Source organism: Amblyraja radiata, chromosome 3, assembly GCF_010909765.2.
Source record: "Amblyraja radiata isolate CabotCenter1 chromosome 3, sAmbRad1.1.pri, whole genome shotgun sequence".
Taxonomy (NCBI): Eukaryota; Metazoa; Chordata; class Chondrichthyes; order Rajiformes; family Rajidae; genus Amblyraja; species Amblyraja radiata.
This window is the reverse complement of record NC_045958.1, coordinates 28,026,042-28,053,213: the sequence shown is the minus strand read 5'-3', so window position 1 is coordinate 28,053,213 and position 27,172 is coordinate 28,026,042. Positions and strand designations below refer to the sequence as shown.

At 43.4% G+C, this 27,172-nt stretch overlaps 1 protein-coding gene across 1 annotated transcript; it reads right to left on the bottom strand.

Annotated features, from left to right (window-relative positions):
- Nucleotides 1–27,172, bottom strand: LOC116970648 (zinc finger protein 474). Its single transcript, XM_033017190.1, has 4 exons — nucleotides 27,047–27,172; nucleotides 21,320–21,992; nucleotides 19,026–19,206; nucleotides 1–175 (listed from the first exon to the last, which is right to left on the bottom strand). The coding sequence occupies exons 2-4, from the start codon at nucleotides 21,671–21,673 to the stop codon at nucleotides 33–35; spliced, it is 678 nt and encodes a 225-aa protein (XP_032873081.1). The 5' UTR covers nucleotides 21,674–21,992; nucleotides 27,047–27,172; the 3' UTR covers nucleotides 1–32.

Here is a 27,172-nt window from a genome sequence, read left to right as displayed (position 1 = left end):
CCTTGGTTGTTTGTCTTTATTTGGCAGCTTGGTTACTTTGGTCTACATGAACGCTGGTGGACAATCAATCTGTCTGGGAGGAATGTACGGCCGCAGATATTACAGGGCACCAGTTGGTCTTGAGAACTTTTCCAAGCTGCCTCATTTAAAGCATCAACGTCATAGGTACCTGTACCTGGAAACATAAGGGAAAGGAATGAAACAAAACACACCAATGCTAAGTGGAAATCTCATCTACTGAATATTTCAATAGATGCTTTTAACGTGAAAAATAATATCTCTTTATATTTTCTACTTCAAAATATCTGTTGACAACCACAAGCAAAATATGTGTATAGATTCCATTCCACCAATCCACTTTTCAGCGCTCAATGATGCCTTTGCTTATTTTCGGGGCAGCATTGCTGAAATAAGATAATAATGCACAAAATCTATTTATTTCTGTCATTACTTCCGTCATTATGGAGTGATCACTCAAGTGCAACGGAAAATACAATGCATCAACAAGTTTGTTTTGTGCTATTAAAAAGGCACCCTTTTATAATATATATTAATAAAACACACATTTATTAATATTTCAAAGTTTTGGGAGATTTTACTCTGCTATTCCCCACTATTATTTCATCTTCCTTTGTGTCATTGGTAGGCAGTACTATTTTGTTCATCTCAGAAAAGATACTATGGATGTCCACCCAGTAATCTGTCTAGCTATTTGACACATAGGATTGCACATATAAACATAATTGGTTTCATGATCTCCTAAGTTATTTATATCCAATGAGGTATCTTTTACTTTTATTTAAGTAAGTAAGTAAGTAAGTTTATTGGCCAAGTATTCACATACAAGGAATTTGCCTTGATGCTCCGCCCACAAGTAGCAACATGACAGTTACGATTGACTCAGAAAACACTAAAGATTAATAATAATAAAACATTAATGATAAAACACCATTGATCATGCATGTGAACCAATAAAATACCAGATCAGAGGGAGGCTACAGATGTTTGGCTGTTGCGTAGAGCAACTACTCGTGGATAAAAACTGTTTTTATGTCTGGCTGTGGCAGTTTTGACAATCCGGAGTCGCCTTCCAGAGGGAAGTGATTCAAAGAGTTTGTGGCCAGGGTGAGTGGGGTCAGAGATGATCTTGCTTGATTGTTTCCTGGCTCTTGCAGTGTACACCATCAATGGAGGGAAGGTTGCAGCCAATAACCTTCTCTGCTGATAGGATGATTCGCTGCAGCCTCCAGGTGTCGTGCTTGGTGGTTGAGCCAAACCGGACCATGATGGAGAAGGTGAGAACAGACACTACAATGGCCGTGTAAAATGGACCATCATTGCCTGTGGCAGATTGTGCTTCCTCAGCTGCCAATAGACAATAGACAATGGGTGCAGGAGTAGGTCATTCGGCCCTTTGAGCCAGCCTGATCATCCCCAATCAGTATCCTGTTCCTGCCTTCTCACCATATCCGCTATTTTTAAGAGCCCTATGTAGCTCTCTCTTGAAACCATCCAGAGAACCCGCCTCCACTGCCCTCTGCGGTAGGAAGTACATCCTGTGTTGTGCCTTTTTGACTGTGGAGTCGCCCCACTTAAAGTCCTTGGAGATGATAGTTCCCAGGAACTTAAAAGACTCCACAGATGTTGTTGATGGTGAGTGGGTGAGGGGGGAGGGGGAGCTCTCCTAAAGTCTACAATCAATTCCACTGTCTTAAGAGCACTAAGCTCCAGGTTGTTGCTACGGCACCAGGACGTCAGCTGTGACACTTCTTGTCTGTAGGCAGATTCCTCCCCATCATGGATCAGTCCTATCAGGGTTGTGTCGTCCGCAAACTTCAGAAGCTAGACAGAGGTGTCTGTGGAGGTGCAGTCGTTGGTGTTGAGAGAGTAGAGAGTAGAGGAGAGGAGAGAGTACGCAGCCTTGCGGTCCTCCTATGCTGAGCGTTTGCGGGTCCGAAATGTGCTTTCCCAGCCTCACATGCTGCTTCCTGTCTGTCAGGAAGTTGGTGATCCACTGACAGAGGGGTTCAGGCACAGTCAACTCGGAAAGTTTGAAGTGTAGTAGCTCTGGCACAATGGTCTTGAATGCGGAGCTAAAATCAACAAACGGGATCCTCGCATAGGTCCCCTGGCGGTCTAGGTGCTGTAGGATGAAGTGCAGGCCCAGATTGACTGAATCATCCACAGATCTATTAGCCCGATATGCAAACTGCAGAGGGTCCAGCAGGGTGTTTGTTATATTTTTCAGCTTGGCCAGCACAAGCCTTTCGAGTGTCTTCGTGACTACAGATGTCAGTGCGACAGGCCTGTGGTCATTAAGACAAGTAATCCTTGCCTTTTTGGGTACGTAGACAATAGTGGAGACTTTGAAGCAGGCAGGGACAGTACATGTTTGCAGGGACTGGTTAAAAATGTCTGTATAGACCGGTGCCAGCTGTTTGGCACAGAGCTTAAGAGGAAAGGGGCAACATTGTCAGGTCCTGGAGATTTCCGGCTCTTTTGTCCTCTGAAAAGCCTGTCCAACTCCTCTATTTTTATTGTTGATATTGGATAAGTTATGTTGTGCAGCACAGAGGGTGTGGGTGATTGTGTGTGAAGTGGTGATTGGAGGGGGGTGAGTGTAGAAAGACCCTGTCTTTGCAGTCTGAGATCAGGCTGTGAGTGGGTGTGAAGTGTTGGTTGGGGTGGGAAATGGTCCAGTCTTTTCATACTGGTGTCTTGCCTTAAGTAGGTGTGTAGTGGTGAATGGGAAGGCGAGGGTGCAGGGTCCATTCTTTATAGACTGGGGTCTGGCTGTGTTGGTTGGGGAGGGGGGGAGGGGGTACCAGGGTTAAAGCGCTTTCTCACGGGGCGACTTGACGCAAGAGTTAACCAGAGTTGAACATCGTGGGAACCCCGTGCGATAACCGTACGGCATTCGTGGACCACCGTGGACCACCGTGGCGCTAACGGCAGGTACTCGTGTAACTTGGTGACTCGGGAGAAAATTCAAGCAAGTTTGAATTTCTCCAAGAGTGATTTGTACACTTGTGGTTGAAGATTGCAACATTATATGGACGTAGTGGCCAGTGCGATATCCGTATTAACTCTTGCGTGTACCATGGGAACTCCTGCGAACGGTGAACCCGGAAGCTGGACAGAGGGGACAGAAGGTGAGTAATCTGGAATGAACATGCTGTTAGGCTGGGATCATTCTCTGCGAGATGATCTTAGTGCGGGAGACAAGTGTAGGAGAGGTGTACTGACTGTGTGGGCAGAACTTTGGAAGTGATTGCCCACCATTCTCAAATGCCGCTGTGTCTCCCTGTCCCTCCAACTCCAGAGGAATCCGCTCCCCGATGGGCTGCTACGGCGACAAGTGGCAAGCGACAAGGGATCTCCGTGCTTGCAGTCGGTGTCCCGTTGGTCCTAACGTCTCCGGCCACCCCCCTGGACTGGAGCTGAGACTGAACTGTACCGCCCTTGCCCCCTCCCTCTGCAACTGCAAACAACCCCACAGTTCCCAGTCTCAGCTCCTGTACATGGGGGTGGCCGGAGACGTCACAGCCCGTGCTGCGCCCCCTCATCCGCAACCCCAAGAACAAGACGTACATTGCACACCATCAGCTTCTGTCCCTACGGGGAGTGTGTTCCTCTGGAGTTGGAACGGGGCTGCGCTGCTGCTGGCTGTGGGTCTCTGGGATCTCAGTGCTTGCAGTGGGCCTGGGGGGCGGTGTCCCGTTGGTCCTGACATCTCCGGTGACCGGCACTGACCTGCTGGCATCGCCGACGTGAAGACAGTGCAAAGCCCCCGCGCCGGTGCAATGGGCGGGGAGCTGAAGAGGGGAGGGAAGGGGTCACACACATGGCCGGGAAGCAGAGGGGTGTAGGTGGGGTGAAACTGAAGGGAGCAACAATCTGCTGCTGCCTGCCCGCTGAATTAAAAAATTCCCACGCAAGACTCACGATACACTGTATATCGTGAGTCTACCGTGGTAACTTTTTAACTCAGCGGGCAGGCAGCAGCAGATTGTCAATTATTAACCCTCCCGCGCAATTACCTTCTCTTTTATGAATGGGGATTCACAATGTTCATTCAAGATTTAACGGGAAAGCTCGGGAGACGGACAAGTCACTCGCACAAATAACAGAAATGCCGAGTACCGTGGGAACTCTTTATCTACCCCCCGTTATATCGTGTGATATCGTGCTAGACCACAACCACTTCACTCTGGTTACATCTTGCGTCAAGTCGCCCCGTGAGAAAGCGCTATTACGTTTCTGATTTTCAAACCTGTAGTAAAACTCATTCAGGTCGTTGGTCAGCTGACGATTGTTCAAAGAGTGGGGGGCTTTCCTCTTGTAGCTGGTAATTTCTTGCAAGCCCTTACAAACTGAAGAATAGTCACTAGCTGAGAACTTGCTCCTCAATGTCTCAGAGTACCTTTCCTTGGCAGCTCTGATTCTTCTTCTCAGCTTGTACTTGGCCTACCTGTAGAGGTCTGCATCCCCGCTCCTATAGGCCTCCTCTTTAGACCATTGGAGCTGTCTGAGTTCTGCAGTGAAACAGGCTTGTTGTTGTTGGACCATGTCCGGGTCTTAGTTGGAATGCAACTATCCTCGCAAAAGTTGACATATGATGATACAGTGTCTGTATACTCATCGAGGCTTGTGGTTGCTTCCCTGAACACATTCCAATCCGTGCAGTCAAAACAGGATTGTAGATTCTCAATGCCCTCGCTTGTCCACGTTTACGTTGTTCTGACCACAGGCTTAGCAGCTTTTAGTTTCTGCCTGTAGGTCGGAATAAGGTGAACTAGACAATGATCAGAGAGACCTAGACCCGCCCGGGGAATAGAGCTACATGCATTCTTGATTGCCGTATAACAGTGATCGAGTGTTCTCTCCCCTCTGGTGGGGCAGGTAACATGAAGTCTGTATTTTGGAAGGTCACAATTTAATATTAGGAATTGCTGCAATGCAACAACAACAGATTGATCTGAAGTTAACGACAAGCTCCATCGTTCAGCTGACACTGAGGAAGAGATTGTTGTCTTGACACCATGCTACTAAGTTCTCTCCTTCCTGTAGTCTGTCTCATCATACTTTGAGATCTGAACTGCTACAGTGGTGTCATCAGAAAACTAGTGAATGGAGATAGAGCACAATTTGGCGGCAGAGTCATAAATGTAATTGGAGAAGAGTAAAGGGGCTGAGAATGTTTCCTGACAGGGCATCGGTGTTGCGGATTATTGCAGAAAATATTTTGTCACCAATTGCGGTCTAAGGGTCCGGAACACGAGGATTCAGTTGGATCAGAATGTGCTGACCCCAAGGTCCAGGAATTTGGAAATGAGTTTGGTTGGAATGATGGTGTGAAGGCAGTGCTACAATCAATAAATAGATCAGGCCCAGGTGCCCTTATTATTCACATGTTCCAATGATGAATGTAGGGCCATAGAAATGGCATCTACTATGGACCTATAGCAATGGTAGGCAAATTTTAGTAAATCAAGGCTGTCTAGGAGGCTGGAGTTGATGTGCATCATGACCAGCCTTTTGAAGCACTTCATGATGGTGGATGTCAGAGCCACCGGTGGTAGTCAATAAGGCATGCTACCTTGTTTTTTTTCTTTGGCAGTGGGATGATAGCGGTCTTTCTAAAGCAAGTGAGAGCCTCAAATTAGAGTAGGGTGAGTAGAGTAGGGTGAGTAGAGTAGGGCGAGTAGAGTAGGGTCCGTAAATACTCCCCCCGCTGGTCCATACTAGTTCTGAGAACACGGCTGGGCACTCCATCCAGGCCTGTCATTTTCCGCAGGTTCACTCTCAGAAAGGCCGATCTCTCTTCTTCAATCTGTGACATCATTGGAATTCCTGAGAGTGGGAATAGGAGTAGGATTTTGCTCAAAACTAAAAAAAGTGGGTTTCAATAATCAGAGGAGTTATGGTGCTTATAGGGCCGTTCTAAATTGGTTGCGGCAGTTGCCGTCCTCCCATTTAAGCGCTTTTTGTCATCCTTTCTATTATGGTCTATTTATTATGGAAGTATTTCAATTTTCCATTCTTTGTAATAAAGGCAACCCCTGGCTCCAGTGGGAAATTAACAACTTGATTCCTCCATCCTCTGACTTGGTGACAACGGGCCTGTATCTATGCTTTATGACTCGATGCCACTGAAATAGATGGTATCGTAGACAGCGAAGATTATCAACAATTACGGTTGGGTTTGTGGGCCAAAGAATGGCAAATGGTGTTTAATACAGACAAGTGCGAGGATTACATTTTAGTAAGTCAAACTAGGGTATGACTTACACAGTGAACAGAAGGGACCTGGAAAATATTGTAAAGCAGAGGGACCTTTGAGTACAAGTACATAGTTCTATGAAGGTGTCACCACAAATGGACAAGGTGGTGAGGAATTCATCAGTAATGGAACTGAGTATAGAAATTGGAACGTTATGTACAAGAAGTCGAAGAAGCCGCACTTGGAGTATGGTCACCCTACTATTGGAAAGAAGACATTCAGCTGGATATGGTACCGAATGATTTACAACAATGTTTACGGAACTCAAGGGACAGAATTATGGGTAGAGCTTGGAAAGGCTTGGACTTTATTGCTTGGAGCACAACAGACTAGGAAGTGATTTTAGAGAGATGAATGAAATAATGCGGGACACAAATAGGGTGAATGTACACAGTCTTCTACCCACGGTTGTGCAATAGAAATATAGAAACATAGACAATAGGTGCAGGAGGAGGCCATTTGGCCCTTCGAGCCAGCACCGCCATTCATTGTGATCATGGCTGATCGTCCCCAATCAATACCAGTGCCTGCCTTTTCCCCATATCCCTTGACTCCACTAGCCCCTCGAGCTCTATCTAACTGTCTTAAATCCATCCACTGACTTGGCCTCCACTGCCCTCTGTGGCAGGGAATTCCATAAATTCACAACTCTCTGGGTGAAAAAACAATTTCTCACCACAGTGTTAAATGACCTCCCCTTTATTCTAAGACTCTGGCCCCTGGTTCTGGACTCGCCTAACATTGGGAACATTTTTCCTGCATCTAGCTTGTCCAGTCCTTTTATAATTTTATATGTTTCTATAAGATATCCCCTCATCCTTCTAAACACCAGTGAATACAAGCCTAGTATTTTCAATCTTTCCTCATATGACAGTCCCGCCATCCCAGGGATCAATCTCGTGAACCTACGCTGCACTGCTTCAATCACAAGGATGTCCTTCCTCAAATTAGGAGACTAAAACTGTACACAATATCCAGATGTCATCTCACCAGAGCCCTATACAACTGCAGAAGAACCTCTTTACTCCTATACTGAAATCCTCTTGTTATGAAGGCCAACATTCCATTAGCTTTCTTCACTGCCTGCTGTACCTGTAAGCCAACTTTCAGTGACCGGTGTACAAGGACGCCCAGGTCTCGCTGCACCTCCCCCTCACGTAATTTAACCCCATTGAGATAATAATCTGCCCCCTTGTTTTTGCCGCCAAAGTGGATAACCTCACATTTATCTATATTATACTGCATCTGCCATCTCACTCAACCTGTCCAGGTCACCTTGCAACCTCCTAACATCCTCTTCACAGTTCACACTGCCTCCTTTCCTCCCATGGTTACCATATTAAAGCACTTGAGATTCAGATTGAGCTACAATACCACTGTTGTGAAGAAGGCACAGTGGACAATTGCCTTCATTAACCGGGTCAGAAAACATAAGGGCAGGGAGGTCTTGGTAGCACTGAAACATTGGTCAGGCCATAGTTGAATTAATGTGTGCACTCCTGGTCACTCACTACACTATAAGGAGGACACAGTTCACACTGCCACCCAGCTTTGTGTCATCCGCAAACTTGCTAGTGTTGCTCCTAATTGCCTCTTCCAAATCATTAATATATATGGTAAACAGTTGCGGCCCCAACACTTGCGGCACTCCACTCGCCACTGCCTGCCATTCTGAAAAGGACCCGTTCACTCCTGCTGTTTGCTTCCGGTCTACCAACCAATTTTCTATCCATGTCAACATCCTACCCCCAATACCATGTGCTCTAATTTTAGTCACCAGTCTCCCGTGCGGGAACTTATCAAAGGCTTTTGAAAGTCCAGATACACTACATCCACTGGCACCCCTTCATCCATTTTACATGTCACATCCTCAAAAAATTCCAGAAGATTAGTCAAGCATGATTTCCCTTTCATAAATCCATGTTGACTTGGACTAATCCTTTTACTGCTATCCAAATGCCCCATTTTTACCTCTTTAATAAATGACTCCAGCACCTTCCCCACCACTGAAGTCAGGCAAACTGGTATGTAATTCCCCGTTTTCTCTCTCGCTCCTTTCTTGAAAAGTGGGATAACATCAGCTATCCTCCAATCCACAGGAACTTATCCTGAATCTATTGAACATTGGAAAATGATCACCAATGCATCCATTATTTCTAGAGCCACCTCCCTGAGGACCCTGGGATGCAGACCATCAGGTCCAGGGGATTTATCATCCTTCAGTCCCATTAGCCTACCCAATACTATTTCTCGCCTAATGAAAATTTCTTTCATTTCCTCTACCACCTTAGATCCTCTGTCCTCCAGTACATCTGGGAGATTGTTTGTGTCTTCCTTAGTGAAGACAGATCCGAAGTACCTATTCAACTCTTCTGCCATTTCCTTGTTGCCCATAATAATTTCACCCGTGTCTGCCTTCAAGGGACCCACATTTGACTTTGCTACTCTTTTTCCCTTAACATATCTAAAGAAGCTTTTACTGTCCTTCTTTATATTCCTGGCCAGCTTCCCTTCGTACTTCATCTTTTCAGCCCGTATTGCCCGTTTTGTTTCCTTCTGTTGTCCTATGAAAGTTACCCAATCCTCTGGCTTCCGGCTACTCTTTGCTGTATTATACATCTTTACTTTTAGTTTTATTCTATCCCTAACTTCTCTTGTCAGCCACGGTTGCCTCCTACTCCCCTTAGAATCTTTCTTCCTTTTTGGAAAGAAATGATCCTGTGTCTTCCGGATTATGCCCAGAAATTCCTGCCATTGCTGTTCCACCGTCATTCCTGCTAGGGTCCCTTTCCAGTCTACCTTGGCCTTCATAGTCCCTTTTGTTCAACTGCATCACTGACACTTCCGATTTAATGTTCTCCTTCTCAAATTGCAGATTAAAACTAATCATATTATGATCACTTCCTCCAATGGCCTCTACCTCGAGTTCTCTTATCATATCTGGTTCATTGGACAACACTAAATCCAGAATTGCCTTTTCTCTGGTCGGCTCCATTACAAGCTGCTCTAAGAATCCATCTCGGAGGCATTCTACAAACTCTCTTTCTTGGGGTCCTGAACCAACCTGATTTACCCAGTCTACCTGCATATTGAAATCCCCCATCACCACAGTGGCATTACCTTTGTTACACGCCAGTTACAACTCCTGCTGCAACTTACACCCTACATCCGGGCTACTATTTGGGGGTCTGTAGATAACACCAATTAATGTCTTCTTGCCTTTACAATTCCTCAACTCAATCCACAGTGACTCTACCTCGTCAGTCCCTATGTCTTCCCTGGCAAGGGACTGAATTCCATCCCTCACCAGCAGAGCTACCCCCCCCCCCCTCCACTGCCCACCTGCCTGTCCTTTCTATAGGATGTATAACCCTGAATATTAAGTTCCCAGGCCCGATCCTCCTGCAGCCACGTCTCAGTAATCTCCACAATGTCATATCTACCAACGTCTAACAGAGCCTCAAGCTCATCTACTTTACTTCTTATACTTCGCGCATTTGTATACAATACTTTTAATTCCTTACGCATCTCACCTTTCATATCGATCCCTATTACACTTGGCCATACTCTCCTATCCCTTTGTGAGCTTCCTTTCCGTTAATTCTGGGGTCATTAACCATCCCTTTACTCTCTTTCCCTTTAACTCCGTCCTCGACTATCCCATTTGACACCTCACCCCCCTTATTCAGTTTAAACCCACCCGTGTAGCAGTGGCAAACCTGCCTGCCAGAATGCTGGTTCCCCCACCTGTTAAGATGCAATCTGTCCCTTTTGTACAGTTCCCCCTTACTCCAAAACAGATCCCAGTGATCTAAGAATCTAAATCCCTGCCCCCTGCACCAGTTCCTCAGCCACACATTCAGGTCCTGTATCTCCCTGTTCCTGCTCTCGGCAGCATGAGGAACTGGAAGCAAACCGGGGATAACAACCCTGGAGGTCCTGCTTTTCAGCATTTTTCCGAGCTCTCTAAAGTCACGCTGCAGAATATTCATCCCCTTCTTTCCGACATCGTTTGTGCCGCCATGCACTACTACTTCAGGCTGTTCACCTTCGCCCTTGAGGATTTTCTGCACTCTGTCCGTGACATCCTGGATCCTGGCACCAGGAAGGCAGCACACCATCCTCGAATCCCGTCTGTTCCCGCAGAAACCCCTGTCCGTACCTCTCACAATGGAGCCTCCAACTACAATGGCGTTGCCTGACGTTGGCCTCTTTGGTTTTGGCTCAACAACCCTTTTTGCTTCGCAAGCCAGTCCGCCGCTCAGTGTGATAATGTCTTCTGTCCCGACAGCTTCTAAGTGGGTGAACCTGTTCACAAGAGGTACAACACCCGGGGACGTTTGCATTCCATGTTTCGCTCCCTTTCTCACTGTCACCCACCTTCTCTCTTCCAGTACCTTAGGTGTAACAATCTTATTGTAGGACTTGTCGAGGAACAAATCAGTTTCTGGGACGAACCTGAGGTCATCCACTTGCTTCTCCAGTTCCACAACACGGTCCTTCAGGAGTTGTACCTGGATGCACTTCTCACATTTGTAGCAGCCAGAGGCACCAGCAGTGTCCTTGACCTCCCACATACTGCAAGCATCACACTGAATCAGCTTGCTTGACATCTCCTTCTTTCGTCTCTCCCTCTCCAGCGTTTTGCGAAGCCTCCTCTCCTCAGCCTCCTTGCCGAAGACTCTCGAGCCAAAGACTCGCACTTTTCTCACAGGGCACTTCCCTCACAAGGCCGCTCCCTAAGAGCCGTCTTGCTTATATTGACTGTTAAATTGCCTAATTTACCAATTTACAAACCAAATTCCTCAGTTTTCCTCAGTCAACCAGATTCCTCAGAATCAAGAACTAGATATAGGTTTAAGGTGAGAGGAGAAAGATTTAATAGGAACCTGAGGGGCAACAAAGGGGACTATGGAGCCATGAGGGAGGAGCTGGACAAAGTTGATTGGAAAGATACCCAAGCAGGATGACAATGGAACAACAATGGCGGGTATTTCTGGGAATTACACAAAAGGTGCAGGATCAGTTCATTCCAAGGAGGAAGAAAGATTCCAAGGGGCGACCGTGGCTGACAAGGGAAGTCAGGGACAGTATAAAAATTAAAGAGAAGAAGTACAACATAGCAAAGATGAGTGGGAAGCCAGAGGATTGGGTAACGTTTAAGGAGCAACAGAAGATAACTAAAAACGCAGTACGGGGAGAAAAGATGCGGTACAAAGGTAAGCTAGGCAAGAATATAAAGGAGGATAGTAAAAGCTTCTTTAGGCTATGTGAAGAAGAAAACATTAGTTAAGACCAAATTGGACCCTTGAAGACTGAAAAGGGTGAATTTATTATGGGGAACAAGGAAATGGCAGATGAGTTGAACAGGTACTTTGGATCTGTCTTCACTAAGGAGGACACACTTCCTGATGTACTAGCCAGAGGATCTGGGTGATGGAGGACTGAAGGAAATCCACATTAGGCAGAAAATGGTGTTGGGTGGACTGATGGGACTGAAGGCTGATAAAGCCCCAGGGTTTGATGATCTGCATCCCAGGGTACTCTCGAAATTGTGGACGCATTGGTGATCATTTTCGAATGTTCTATCGATTCAGGATCAGTTCCTGTGGATTGGATGGTAGCTAATGTTATCCCACTTTTTAAGAAAGGCGGGAGAGAGAAAACAGGGAATTATAGACCAGTTAGTCTGATATCGGTGGTGGGGAAGATGCTGGAGTCAATCATAAAAGATGAAATAGCGGCACATTTGGATAGCAGTAACAGGAACGGTCCGAGTCAGCATGGATTTACGATGGGGAAATCATGCTTGAGTAATCTGGAATTTTTTGAATATGTATCTAGGAAAATGGACCAAGGAGAGCCAGTGGATGTAGTGTACCTGGATTTTCAGAAAGCATTTGATAAGGTTCCACATAGGAGATTAGTGGGCAAAATTAGGGCACATGGTATTGGGGGTAGAGTGCTGACATGGATAGGAAATTGGTTGTCAGACAGGAAACAAAGAGTAGGGATTAACAGGTCCCTTTCAGAATGGCAGGCAATGACTAGTGGGGTATCACAAGGCTCAGTGCTGGGACCGCAGCTATTTACAATATATATTAATGATTTAGTTGAAGGAATTATGTAACATCACCAAATTTGCAGATGACACAAAGCTGGGTGGCAGTGTGAACTGTGAGGAGGATGCTATGAGAATGCAGTGTGACTTGGACAGGTTGGGTGAGTGGGCAGATGCAGTTTAATGTGGATAAATGTGAGGCTATCCACTTTGGTAGCAAAAACAGGAAGGAAGATTATTATCTAAACGGTGTCAAGTTGGGAAAAGGGGAAGTACAACAGGATCTGGGGGTCCTTGTTCATCAGTCAATGAAAGTAAACATGCAGGTACAGCAGGCAGTGAAGAAAGCGAATGGCATGTTGGCCTTCATAACAAGAGGAGTTGAGTATAGGAGCAAAGAGGTCCTTCTGCAGTTGTACAGGGCCCTAGTGAGACCACACCTGGAGTATTGTGTGCAGTTTTGGTCTCCAAATGTGTGGAAGGACATTCTTACTATTGAGGGAGTGCAGCGTAGGTTTACAAGGTTAATTCCCGGGATGGCTGGACTGTCATATGCTGAGAGAATGGAGCGGCTGGGCTTGTATACTCTGGAATTTAGAAGGATGAGAGGGTATCTTATTGAAACATGTAAGATTATTAAGGGTTTGGACACGCTAGAGGCAGGAAACATGTTCCTGATGTTGGTGGAGTCCAGAACCAGGGGGCACAGTTTACGAATAAGGGGTAAGCCATTTAGAACGGAGATGAGGAAACAGTTTTTCACACAGAGAGTTGTGAGTCTGTGGAATTCTCTGCCTCAGAGGGCGGCGGAGGCCGGTTCTCTGGATACTTTCAAGAGAGAGCTAGATAGGGCTCTTAAAGATAGCAGAGTCAGGGTCTGGGGAGAAGGCATGAACGGGATACTGATTGTGGATGATCTGCCATTATCACATTAAATGGCAGTGTCGGCTCGAAGGGCTGAATGGCCTACTCCTGCACCTATTGTTTATTGTATCTATTGTATTGTAACTTTTCACACAGAGGGTGGTGGGTACATGGAATGAATTGCTAGAGGAAATAATTGAGGCACATACAATAACAAATTCAAAACACATTTGGACAGGAACACATAGGAAATGTTGAGAATGTTATGGGTCAAACAAAGGCAAACAGGTCAAGCATAGATGGGCACCTTGGTCGGAGTCAACGAGATGAGACGATGGGCTTATTTTTGTGCTGTATGACGTGGGCACATAGGATGATGCATTGAGTAGGCAATAGTTTCTGAGGTAGAATGTAAGAAGGCAAATATTCCCTGGAAAATATTGGTCTCGACCAAATGTAATACAGTCATATCTCCTGGGTACTGGATGTTTAAGACAATGGTGTTACAGAACATTACATAAATGTTCTGGGGGAGGTATGTGAGATGTAATAGATATAAAAGCAATTGTACAGTCTATTAATGAAGATGCATGGATTTTTACAAATATAGTGGCATGTTTCAGTATGCAATTTATTTGTAAAAATCCAAACAATCCACACAGGAGCCCATTCGGCCCATTGAATCTATACTGGCTCTTTTCCTCACTAACTTGTCTGTAACCTATTGTCCCTCAGTTTCCCGTTAATTTCCCCATTTATTTTCCCAACACTCTGCTATCGTGTGAATAATTAACATTTGTCAATTAACCCACCAACCAGCACAAATTGAAATAAGGGAGGGAACTGGAGCGTCCAGGGACAACTCACAAAATCGAAGGGAATAGATGGAAACTCCACACCGAGTTAGCACCGGACTGTGTTGTCGGGGCAGTTAAGCTGCAATATCTGCTGAGAATGTGTTGCCTGATAGAAAATTCATAAAGATCGAAGACTAAAATTAAAGATAAATATTCTACTTTGTATAAATTCTGGACTAAATATGTTTCGCAGCTACCCCTTTTAAACTCTGACTGAAGTTGCTATTTAATAACATGTCTATCATGGAGAATGTTGCAGAATATGAGCTATTTAAATCCTTGTGAATTCTCCCATATGACCCATTTAAAAAAATTATCTTACTGTGATGTCTAAACCTTTTTTCTTGTTCCATGGGCCACTGTTGGAATGCTCTGTATAAGCCTGACCTGCTGGATCTGGTCTTCATCAACGTCAGAAAGGCCAGCTGTTGTGCATTATTCATGACAGCAAAAGTTCCAGGATTCTAGTCAATCCCTTATGCATTCCACACTATAACGAACTAATTCTTCTAACTGGGAAGAGGGCAAGTTAAAAATGTGTTGGTGCACAAGGATAGCAGGTTTCCTTTGACCATATATGTACATTATGTAGTCAGTGTTGATTTTCAGTGATGGCGTATCATTATTTTAATGGAAATACCAGAAGACTTACACAAACAAAGTTAAAGTTAGTTCAAAAGGCTAATACAATTTCTATACATTGTCAACAAGATTAATAGAAGTATAAAGGTCAAAGCATTCTCTGTGACCATCAACTAATTTTATTTTAAGTAGATGATGATGTGGAGTTTGTTTTGGACCATGAATACAAATAACTTGGTGAATTGGTCTTGGGGGTGCGGGGGGGTTGAAATTAATGAGTAAGCGAAAGTTGTGCAAAAATTACTTTTTGTTGCTAGCTACAGATTAGAATCTTGATGATTATTTGTTAAATGCATTGTGTACTAAAATACGTACACAAATGAAAATTGATTTATGGCAGAATGTGTTTATATTTGGTTTTGATTATAAAATGTATTAAATCTTTTTTTGTTTATACAATCCCAAAGTTATAACAATCATTTACTGGACTTAAAAAAAACATCAATCTTGTTTTCCTAGTAGGTTGGTTAGTTGGTTGTGAATCAGATCTTCTAACAATGTAGCCCATTCCACATAACAATGCTTTTTGCTGCTCGTGATCTGAATTTTCAACTTTGCTGATTTTGGTTCCTCATCAACTGTGGCTTTCAACCTCTACCGGTTGCTTTGAAATTCAGAACATCAAGATACTGCTACCAATTCCTTAGTCTTTAAAGTTATTGCCAATAATGTCACTAATATGATAAATAATTAGTGATATTTAATATTCCTACCATAGTAATTTTAGAAATAAAGAAACAGTTACGGGGACTGTTTTTTCATGCATTTTAACCACCTGATTAGGCTTGATAATAAAGATAAATGCAGCTCTATTTGCTGAAATTCCTACCTTGAAATCAGACACAAAATGACAGAAAAGCATTTTAGAAACAGAAACATAGAAAATAGGTGCAGGAGTAGGCCATTTGGCCCTTCATGCCAGCACCACCATTCAATATGATCATGGCTGATCATCCAAAATCAGTACCGCGTTCCTGCTTTCTCCCCATATTCCTTGATTCCATTAACCCTAAGAGCTATATCGAACTCTCTCCTGAAAACAGTGAATTGGCCTCAACTGCCTTCTGTGGCAGAGAATTCCACAGATTCACAACTCTCTGGGTGAAAACGTTTTTCCTTATCTCAGTCCTAAATGGCCTACCCCTTATTCTTAAACTGTGACCCCTGGTTCTGGGCTCCACCAACATCGAGAACATTTTATCTGCATTTTTCACCATTGATTTGTTTGTGAATTAAATCTTGAGTTGTGACAAGTCAGCAGGATATGCAACGACCAAACCTTAACAAATATAGCTAGAAGGGTTCTGCGGTTATCAAAAAAATAGCTGGTAAATCTGTCCTTTAAGTGAAGAACAAAATGGTTAAACTGCCATTAAAATGACATGAAATGATAAGGTTCATGACTTAAGGATGAGCACTTTAGACTGGTACATACATGGAGCGAGCTGCCAGAAGAAGTGGTGAAGGTGGGTACAATTACAACATTTAAAAGACACTTAGACATGTAAATATAAAAGGAGGATTTGGAGGGATGCAGGGAAATGGGACTGGCTTGGTTAGGCAACTTGGTTGTCCTGGACAAGTTAGGTCAAAGGGCCTTTCTCCACGCTGAACAGCTCTCTGACTCTACAAACAATGAAAACATATTGCATGAAATAGCTAAAGAATCCATTCCTGCACTTGTCCACAATGTAATGGTGAAATGGGGAAAGCTGGTAGGCTTTTCATTTTTATAAAGTTTCTTGTAAAAGAGAACCATGTGAGAAGCTGTAGGATACTTAGGACACACCACCAGTACAGACATTTCCGACAACTATCAGGTTCTTGAACTGATATACAGAACCCTAATCCTACCTCGGCAAGAGAACACCACAACTAACTCTTGCATTACCTTCAACATTTTTCTAATATGTTTTGCACTGATGTCTTGTTTTTTGCACACTTTCTTTTATTGTTTTGCAGAAAGTACATGAATTCATGCATAATTTATGTTTTTGTGTGTCTTTGTGCTTGTGCATGCTAGATTTACATTGTACTTGTACCTCCTTGTACTTGTCCATTTGATAATAAACATGACTTTGCGGAGGATTAGACAAAGTAAGAAGATGATTTCCAGTGCGCTAATATTAACTGGGATCATCCTAATGTGGAAGATCACTAGGGGTGCAATTTCTGGAGGGCTTTTTGAACTCGTGAGGAAGAGACAGTACTAGATTTAATCCTGGGGAACAAAGGTATGAAAGTATAAAAGGCATACCTCAAAGTCCTCAACGACCTCCTCACCTCTGCTGACACTGGTTCCCTCAACATCCTCATCCTCCTCGACCTGAGCGCAGCCTTCGATACAGTGAACCATAACATCCTGCTCACCAGACTCAAAGACCTCGGCATTAAAGGCTCTGCACTCAGCTGGCTCCGTTCCTACCTTTCCAACAGATCCCACTTCATCTCTCTCCACAACCACACCTCTGCTACAGCCACAGTCACTCAAGGCGTTCCCCAAGGCTCCGTACTCGGCCCCCTCCTCTTCATCATCTACATCCTCCCCCTTGGTCAGATACTCCGCCACTTCAACCTGGACTTCCACTGTTACGCCGATGACACCCAGATCTACCTCGGCACCAAATCCCCCTACAACCCCCCCCCTCTCCCATATCAACTCCTGTTTGTCAGCTATAAAAACCTGGATGTAACATAACTTCCTCAAACTCAACAGCGATAAGACAGAATTCCTCCTCATAGGCTCCAAAGCCACACTCAGCAAAATCAATAACCCCACTCTCACCATCGACGGCACCACTGTCTCCCCATCTCCCCAGGCCCGCAACCTTGGCGTGATCTTTGATTCCACCCTCTCCCTTGAGCCTCACATCCGCCGTCATTAAAACCTCCTTCTTTCATCTCCGCAACATCGCCAAATTCAGACCCTCTCTCACACCTCCCGCTGCTGAAAGACTCATCCATGCCTTCATCTCCTCCCGACTGGACTATTGCAACTCACTTTTCCTTGGCATCAGCTCCACCTACATCAACCGACTCCAACTGGTCCAGAACGCAGCCGCCCGACTCATCACCCACACCAAATCCTGGCATCACATCACTCCAGTCCTCAAACAACTTCACTGGCTTCCCATCTCCCACCGGATCACCTACAAAATCCTGATCCTCACCTACAAAGCCGTCCACCATCTGGCCCCCCCATATCTCACTGACCTCCTCTCCCCCTACCAACCCTCACGGTCCCTCAGATCCACATCAGCTGGTCTCCTCTCCGTCCACAAGTCCAACCTCCGCAGTTTTGGGGACAGAGCCTTCTCCAGGGCAGCTCCCAGGCTCTGGAACTCCCTCCCCCAACTGATCCGCAATTCCGTGTCCCTCACCATCTTCCAGTCCCGCCTCAAGACCCATCTCTTCACCTCTGCCTATCCTTAGCCCCACGTCCCCCTCCCTTTTCATCTGTGCAATAATTGCTTCATATTGTGTTTTGAATTGAATTCTGTCTTTACTTTGTGTACTAGTCATGTCTCTACTATTTATTTCATTCCCCTTTCATGTTTTTCCTCTACCTGCTAAATTTTTGTAAGGTGTCCTTGAGACTCTTGAAAGGCGCCCATAAATAAAATTTATTATTATTATTATTATACCTCCATTTCAGGGACAGTTTTCCCCCAGCTATTAACAGGCAACTGAATCATCCTACCACAACCAGAGAGCAGACCTGAACTACTATTTACCACATTGGTGAACCCCGGACTATCTTTGATCGGACTTTACTGCCGATATCTTGTGCTAAACGTTATTCCCTTGTCATAAGTCGGGGAATATTGTTAACAGTGCTGTTATTCAAAAATATCTGCATGAATAGTGGACAAAGGAATTCTGCTTCTTAAGCAAAAATAAACAATTGAAAATGGCTCCCCTTGAAATTCTTTCAGCAAAAAAACGTTCAAATTGTATCTACAATTGGTAGGCTGAGGGAAAAAATTATTCCAAAGATGCATTTAATTAATTAATTTCATGAATTAGTTTCCCATCAGCTGTTAAGAAAATTTACATTTTCAGTAATGTAGAATCGTATCAGATCCAACGTTTAACTTGAGCTAGGAAAATATAAATATGAAGCCATCATCTATATATGTGACACATATCAATCAGCACAGGATTTAATACATGAAGTGTAGCAAACAGGACATACATATCAGAGATACCGTTGCATTATGTAGAATGATTGCTTGAAACAAACCAATCAAAATTAGCTGTATTTTTAATAATTAATCTACAATAGAAACATTAAAGAATTACATCTCTGTACACCTACCCTTGATTGGCAGAACCTCAGGTTTTTTGGGTTCAGGTCTCCGGAGATGCCTGGGTAGGTTGTCATTTTCAAGGTGCCATTTTATTAAACACTGGGGTTCATGGATACTTATCGAAGTAGTTCCATATTCCCGTCCACAAAGGTAGCAGACAACTGTTCGTGGACGTCTACTTATTGGTGGCTGAAGACAATTGTTAAATGTCAGTCTTTCAATTCTAAATTAAAATGTACTACATAGCTCAAAAGGAACATGAAATTTAGCGCATTGGTTTGAAACCGAGCTAAAATGGATACTCGGTTAAGAATACACCAGTGTATTTGCTTACCTTACATTTCCCAGACTGAGCAAAGCCTTCAGAATGCAAAACCAAACCAGGGTTCAAATGTGCTCATGCCATTGGATAGCCCAGTTAATAAATTCAAGTGCATATTCAGACAAACACATCCATATTGTTGTAGGAAGAAATGACATAATTTTTTTTCAAAGTTAACATGAACAGAGAGTAAAGTGACAGGGTTTTTTTTTCTTTTATAATTTCCATGCTTTTTGCTACAGAAGAGAAGAACATGAAAAGGGATAGGGTGCCCATTCTATCAGAATGCTAAACAGTGGATCTCCTGCAGCAGGAAAAGACTCGAGGTATTAAACACAATATTCACAGAGATCCCCACAAAGATCTCTTGTTCATGTGTTACTTTCCATAGTTACTAAAATCAAATTGATTTTCTATTTCTGACGGTCTATTTCCAAGCCATTACATTAGAGGGTTGTCTGCGATGCCACTTGGTTTCTTAGTCACAGATATACCAAAGGGACATCAGGTGGATAAAGAAAAAAAACAGTAAATGTAGTCTTTCCAAGCAGTCTTTCCAGGTGCGACAGAGGTTCTCCTGCACCTCCTCCAACCTCATCTATTGCATCCACTGCTCTAGATGTGAGCTGATCTACATCGGTGAGACCACGCATAGGCTTGGCGATTGTTTCGCCGAACACCCCAATAACCAATCGATCGCCCGGTGTCTCCGCACTTCAACTCCCCCTCCCATTCCGAATCCGACCTTTCTGTCCTGGGCCTCCTCCATGGCCAGAGTGAGCACATGAATGCACAGATTGCAGAGTAAGACATGAATGCACAGATTGCAAGTAATATACTGGATATGGATAGGAGGGTAGCTAACCTACAGAAAACTGAAAGACAGCATAAATGGGTTGTTTCCAGGTTGACATAACTAGGTCTCATTCTTTATGTCATGGTTGAGGATATTTTCATACATTGAATCAATGAGTGGGTGCTGAGCCGGAATGAAACTTTTGTTTTGGCAGAAAGGTGCATGAACCTTATTGTCATTCTAATATTTTGAAAATACATATAAGACCTTGTATTTCCTTGTTGATCAACTCCATTTGCAGCTTGTTGTGTGAAATGGTTCTTTCTCATTTTCTCTACTTCTTCCTAGTAGAAAATCTATTCTTAAAACTGGGACCAACTGGTTTCATGGAATTCTCCTCTAACTTAGTTTTGTTTCCTAAACGGCTTCTACTAACATATGTATGTTTTTCAGAAGCCTGCTAATGGGGGGGATTACGGTACTTTTTATAACATAGGAAAAGTGGTCAAACCAAGGGACAAAAAGCAGGGCACTTGCACAAATGTTGCTGGCGACCTGATTCTGTTTTCAATAGATTGCAAGTATCTAGGAGATTTGAATTGGTGGCTAAGGAAATTATGAGGAGGATCAAATGTCACAGCTTTGAACTTCTCAGTATTTACTTAAAAGTATATTTAAGACTTAAAATTCACCAACACACAATTTTAAATGGCAATACTCATCCATATCTACATCCAATTCTGTAATAGGTAGAAAAGAAAACTGGAATTTATCATTTTGTTAGGATTTACATAAGATACTAATTATGTAGAACTGACTGACATCGACACATATAAATTGATTCCAACGTCTCAAATCCTCTCACTGTATTCTGAAGATCTACCTTACACAAAAACAAACTACAATTCATACAAATCTACACCACTGATACTCCATGCCATACTACCCAGCTGCCCATCCTTCAATCCCCTTGTGAAGTTAAATTACACCTTGGCCTTCTCTTCAGATCCACTGAAGTCTTTGCTCACTCTTGATTTACCATCTTAAGCAGATGTATTCTTTTTTAATGCAATACTATCCTCTGAATCAGGCTTACTGCGCACTGCTCACATATTCTGCCATTTCTGTGACTTGACAGTGACTTGACTTGAAGTACTTGTTAGAAAATATACCAAAACACTTACAGATTTGTAACTTGTACTTGGCTGACGTGTGTTGAATGCTGCGCCTCCATCTTTTGGTTTACAGCTTTTCTGGTGTACAGGAAGTCGATCAGGCTGGAATGTTCGCCCACAGTTTTCACAGGGAATAAGCTGAGCATTTGCACTTTCGAATGCTGCTGCATTTGCGGCATTAATGTCAAGTGTACCATCTGCGTTAACTGTCTCTTTTCTTTTGGGTTCTGGTCTTTGTAGGTGCTTTGGTAATTTTCCATTTTCAATCTGCCATTTCTTCAGGCACTGAGGTTCATGAACAGCAATTGAATGCAATCCAAATTGCTTACCACATATATAACAAACTCTCTGAAGTTTTGACATGGTCTTTTTTTTTGTCTTCCAATCCCTAAATCTTGTTATTGAACAATTGTGTGGAAAGTGTTTTCAGTTGTAAAATTCTTGAGACTTGATGATAATTTGCTATAGATATGCAATAAGTTATGATGATGATGATGATGATGAAATGATTTGAGTTTTCATATGAATAGATGTTAGTCCTGTAAATGAGTATGGAGATTTTCTCTCACAGTTCACACTTGCTTGAAGTTAATCATTTTCAATTAGACAAATTTGTTAAGTGATATTTTTGTACAGATTTGTGGTTATATAATAAGAGCATCTCAGGCTTCATAGAGGACTTCTGAGAAAGAGATACAAAGTTCAATTAAAAAGCTGTGTTATTGAGAAACAATGTTTTTGTTTATTCTATCATTCTATTTGATCTTTCCAAAACATTTACGTTCTTCCTGCGGGGTAATTACTAGGAATTAACTCAATACTCCAGTTGTGGGATAACCAGTGTTTCAAAGCAGCCCATCATAACTTTATATATGCAAACAAATTATTAATACAAATAAAAATCATGGTGGATTAATTTGTCATTAAGGATATGCAAAGGAGGTAAGAGAAAGTGGTTCCTACAATGTATAAAGGACTAGTAATTTATGAGTCATTTAGTGATAGAAAATTAACGGATAGAAAATTGGTTGACAGACAGGAAGCAAAGAGTAGGAGTGAACGGAATGGCAGGCAGTGGCACAACTGTTTATCATATATATTCATGATTTGGAAGAGGGAATTAGGAGCAACACTGGCAAGTTTGTGGATGACACAAAGCTGGGTGGCAGTGTGAACTGTGAAGAGGATGTTAGGAGGTTACAGGGTGACCTAGACAGGTTGAGTGAGTGGGCAGATGCGTGGCAGATGCAGTATAATATAGATAAATGTGAGGTTATCCACTTTGGCGGGACTTCCCACTTAAAACAAGGGGGAAGATTATTATCTCAATGGGGTTAGGTTAGGTAAGGGGGAGGTGCAGCGAGACCTGAGTGTCCTTGTACACCAGCCACTAAATGTTGGCGTGCAGGTACAGCAGGCAGTGAAGAAAGCTAATGGAATGTTGGCCTTCATAACAAGAGGATTTCAGTATAGGAGTAATGAAGTACTTCTGGCAGTTGTATAGGGCTCTGGTGAGACCACATCTGGAGTATTGTGTACAGTTTTGGTCTCCTAATTTGAGGAAGGACATCCTTGTGATTGAGGCAGTGCAGCCTAGATTCACGAGATTGATCTCTGGGATGGCGGGACTGTCATATGAGGAAAGATTGAAAAGACTCGGCTTGTATTCACTGGAGTTTAGAAGGATGAGGGGATATCTTTTCCCTGTCGGGTCTCCGTTGTCGTTGGGGCCTAGCACCGTGGAGCGGCCTCCAACCTGAACGACCCGGGGGCTTGGGAGACTGCGGAGCTGCGGACTACTCACCATCGTGGGGCTGGCCGGCCTCGGAGCGTGGGGAGCGGTGATCACTCGCTGCTGTGACTCGACTCCTGGGGCTCGGAGGCTCCAGCAACGCAGCCGCAGGTCCGGTGGACTGTGATACCGGGAGCTCGCGGGTCCGGGTGGAGAGAGAGACCGCTTCCCGGAGCTCCCTCAATGCGACTTCTCCAGCCCGTGTCGCGGGGTTGGAACGACCCGGAGCGGGGACGTACATCGCCCGGCACGGCTTCATGGCCGTGGGACATTACAGCGCCCGCCGGGGGCTCCAACATTGTGACTTTTAGACCGGGAGCGGGGCCGTAAATCGCCCGGCACGGCCTAAAATGGTCGTGGGACTTAGCATCGCCTGCCTGGGGCTTCGACATCGGGAGAGAAATGGAGAACGGGAAAGAAAAGACTTTGCCTTCCATCACAGTGGGTCCACTGTGATGGATGTTTGTGTGAATTAAATTGTGTGTATGTCTGTAGGAAATTGTCTTTGTTTGTATGGCTGTGGAAACGGAATTTCGTTTGAGCCTCACTGAGGCTCAAATGACAATAAATTGTATTGTGTTGTATCTTATAGAAACATATAAAATTATAAAAGGACTGGACAAGCAAGATGCAGGAAAATTGTTCCCAATATTGGGCGAGTCCAGAACCAGGGGCCACAGTCTTAGAATAAAGGGGAGGCCATTTAAGACTGAGGTGAGAAAAAACGTTTTCACCCAGAGAGTTGTGAATTTGTGGGATTCCCTGCCACAGAGGGCAGTGGAGGCCAAATCACTGGATGGATTTAAGAGAGAGTTAGATAGAGCTCTAGGGGTTAGTGGAATCAAGGGATATGGGGAGAAGGCAGGCACGGGTTACTGATTGCGGACTATCAGCCATGATCACAATGAATGGCGGTGCTGGCTCGAAGGGCCGAATGGCCTCTTCCTGCACCTATTTTCAATGTTTCTTTGATTTTCCGTTCATTATACGTATATTATTTCTGTGTATGTGTTTACAGGCCTGTTATGTTGCTACAACTAAGAATGTCATTGTTCAGTTGCCTGAACATATAACAATTAATCACTCTTGACTATTGTTATGTAAATGGGTTAAAAGATTTGCTTCTGGATCCAATAGAGTGGAATGAAATCGAAAATATCTTTTGAATTTGCAGATTATTCCAAATTGTTGCTAGAATACCAATACTGAGAGGATTGCAACACATTCCAAGGAGGAGATAAATATACTTGCGGAATGAGCTAATAATTGGCAATTTAAACTCAGCACAGATAAAGATGATCACTACATTTTGGTAGGAAGGACGGAGAGATTACATACGATCTGGAAGGTGCAGGAAAGGGCCAAACACAATTCGGAGTGCACAGGCACCAATATCTAGATATTCCCAAACAGATCAACAAGGTCATGAGAAAGACAAGCCAAGCACCAAGGCTTATTATCTGGAAAGGTGAAATTAAATAGTAAGGAAATATGTGCCATACCTGCATTGAACCATGGTTCAATTACCATTTATACAACCTTTCTAGTTGCCATCTTATAAAAATATAGCAGCACTTGAGAGCAAGGAGAAAATATTTTTGAGAGTGACATCAGAAACACATGGACAAATATAAATGGAAATGATGAAAAGGTTGGGTCTTTTTTCTCTTGAGAAAGGAAGGCTAAGGGATGAACTAATGGAAGTCCTTAAAGTTATGAAGTATTTTGATTGAGTGGAAATGTGGGTAAGGGCATAACAAGAGAATAGAAAAGTGTCTTCAAGGAACAAGGAATTGAGAAGATGTTTCTTTACTCAAAATTACCACCACTCTTTGAGTAAAGAAGTGATAAGCTGGAACTTGTTATTGTAGTGAGTGGTTGAAGTGAATAGTATTTATACAATTAGGGGGAGCTAGACAAGGCAATGAAGGAAAAGAGAACAAAAAAAGGCCACACTGTTAGATGAGGAAAATCTTCAGGAAGTTCCAGTGCAGAATGACTGCCAGAATGGACTGGTTGGCTGAGCGCTTCATTTCTGATATCTCATGCAGGGTTTGCTTTTACACATTATGTCTATCTTTGTGAAGCACCAGGTCTTGTGTTTTTTTTCCTGTGTGGTTGTTGCACCACAAGCAAAATGTATGGTTTTAATCTCTAACAAAATATAACACGTTGGACCTCTCAATGTGAAAATTCATTTGTCCTATGTCCACCCATTGTTTTGAGGCTGTCTATGTCCATCACTATCCTGCTCACTATTCATTATAGTGAATAGTGTTTTGGGGTCCTCTATACATTATGACAATATTCTGCTTTCATGCAATTCATGAAAACCAACAAAGCCCAACATAGCCATGGGGAACACCATTTCTGCTCACCTTCCTCCATCTCTTCTTAAGGTAATGTAAACCTCTGTTCCAATAGGCTTTCTCATAAATGTTGTTTTGTTTACCCTTTGTGCTTAGGTTTTTATGAGGATGTTGGAGATATTTCAAACAAGACACCAGGGAAGCTGCATTGATGTTTACAATATCATAAGGTTCAGAATCGTATTGGATAAGGATGATAAATAGGAGAAGGGCAAACATCTAAAGGATGAGAAGAAATCTAGTCCAGGTAAATCAGAATCAATGATTGACAGGCAAAATGATCACTGAGAGGCAGCAACTCTACCACTGAGCCCCTCAACCTGAGAAATGGAGAAATATTTTAGAAAAATCTATTTGTCCAGGGCAAATTATGTTTAACTGGCTTGATACGGTTTTGTGAGAATATCGTCAATATCGTCAATGAAGACTTTTGGATATGTGACTATCATAGACTTTCAAAGGGCACTTGGTAAAGTGCCACATCATTTACTTGTCATCAAGATTGAAACTCATTGAATAAAAGGTACAGTAGCAGCCACATATGGAAGACTGGCTGAGCAATAGGAAATAGATTTTAGTAAGAAATATTTATTTTCTGAATTGGAAAGAAATGTATATCAGTGTTCCCCTGGGAATGTTAAGACAACAGCTTTTCTTAACATATATTAATGTCTCTAACGTGGTTTGCAGGGCAGAATTTCCAAATCTGCAGGTAAGGCAAACCTGGAAGAGACTAACAATAGACTTTAAAATGCTTTCGACAGTTTGGTGGTGTGGATGGATATGCACCAGATGAAATGTAATGCAGAAAAATAGAATGAGGAGAAGCAGTGTAGAGGACCAAATTCTAAAAGGGTTACAGGGGCAAAGAGATCTGGATGTACATATGTATAAATCATTGGAAGTGTCAGAGCAGTGAAAAAGGCACACATGATCCGAGCTTTGTGAGTAGAAGCATGGGGTACAAGAGCAAGAGGGTCATAATAAAGCTATATAGAAAATATTGGTTTAGTCGCAAATTGAATTTCTGGGCACAACACCTCAGGAAAGATATGAAGACATTGGAGATGGTGCAGATGAGAAACAGTAGAATGATCCTTGGGATGAGCAACTTCAGTTACATGGATAAACTCTGGATGCAGAATGTATTCTCGTACTGAGAGTGGATCTGACAGAGGTGTTCAAAAGAACAAGTTAGAGTTTAGAGAAAGTAGTTTGAGTGAAATTGTTCCTGAGATAGAAAGTTCAGGCACTGAAAGATTTGGAGCAAGGGTAATTGGCCAAAAAACAAAAGTGACATGAGAATTGGGATAAATCTGAAAAGGGAAATATTCAGGGCTATTGGGCGGGTGAGAAATGGGCACTAGTTGGTCTTCTTTTACGTAGAGCTGACAGGGGCAGGATAGGCTGAATGGTTCTCTACTGCTGCAGCTATTCTGTGAATGAAGCTCGAGACTATAATTTAAGTAAGTTCTGGTCATGGAGTGGTCACGAACTCAGGATTTGTAGGGAGGCCAACCCGACTGTCTCTAGACACATCCAATGTTTTATTGTAAGTGTGCACAGATTACTGACCTTGTTCGTCCCATGATTCACTGACTTTGCATCACGTTCAGCTTCCAGGCATTGCCTCCCTGCTCCCCATGTCAAAAGGTGGGTGGAAGGTTGAGCCTCCCACTGAAAACCATCACTGCACGATTC

What these genes read in the sequence shown, in the direction of transcription:
- LOC116970648 (XM_033017190.1), bottom strand. Translation starts at nt 21,673, where the DNA reads ATGTCAAAACTTCAGAGAGTTTGTTATATATGTGGTAAGCAATTTGGA. An exon ending in CAAGTACAAGTTACAAATCT is followed by an intron (nt 19,207 to 21,319) that starts GTAAGTGTTTTG and finishes AATTGTCTTCAG; the next exon opens with CCACCAATAAGTAGACGTCC. An exon ending in TGAGGTTCTGCCAATCAAGG is followed by an intron (nt 176 to 19,025) that starts GTAGGTGTACAG and finishes TTATGTTTCCAG; the next exon opens with GTACAGGTACCTATGACGTT.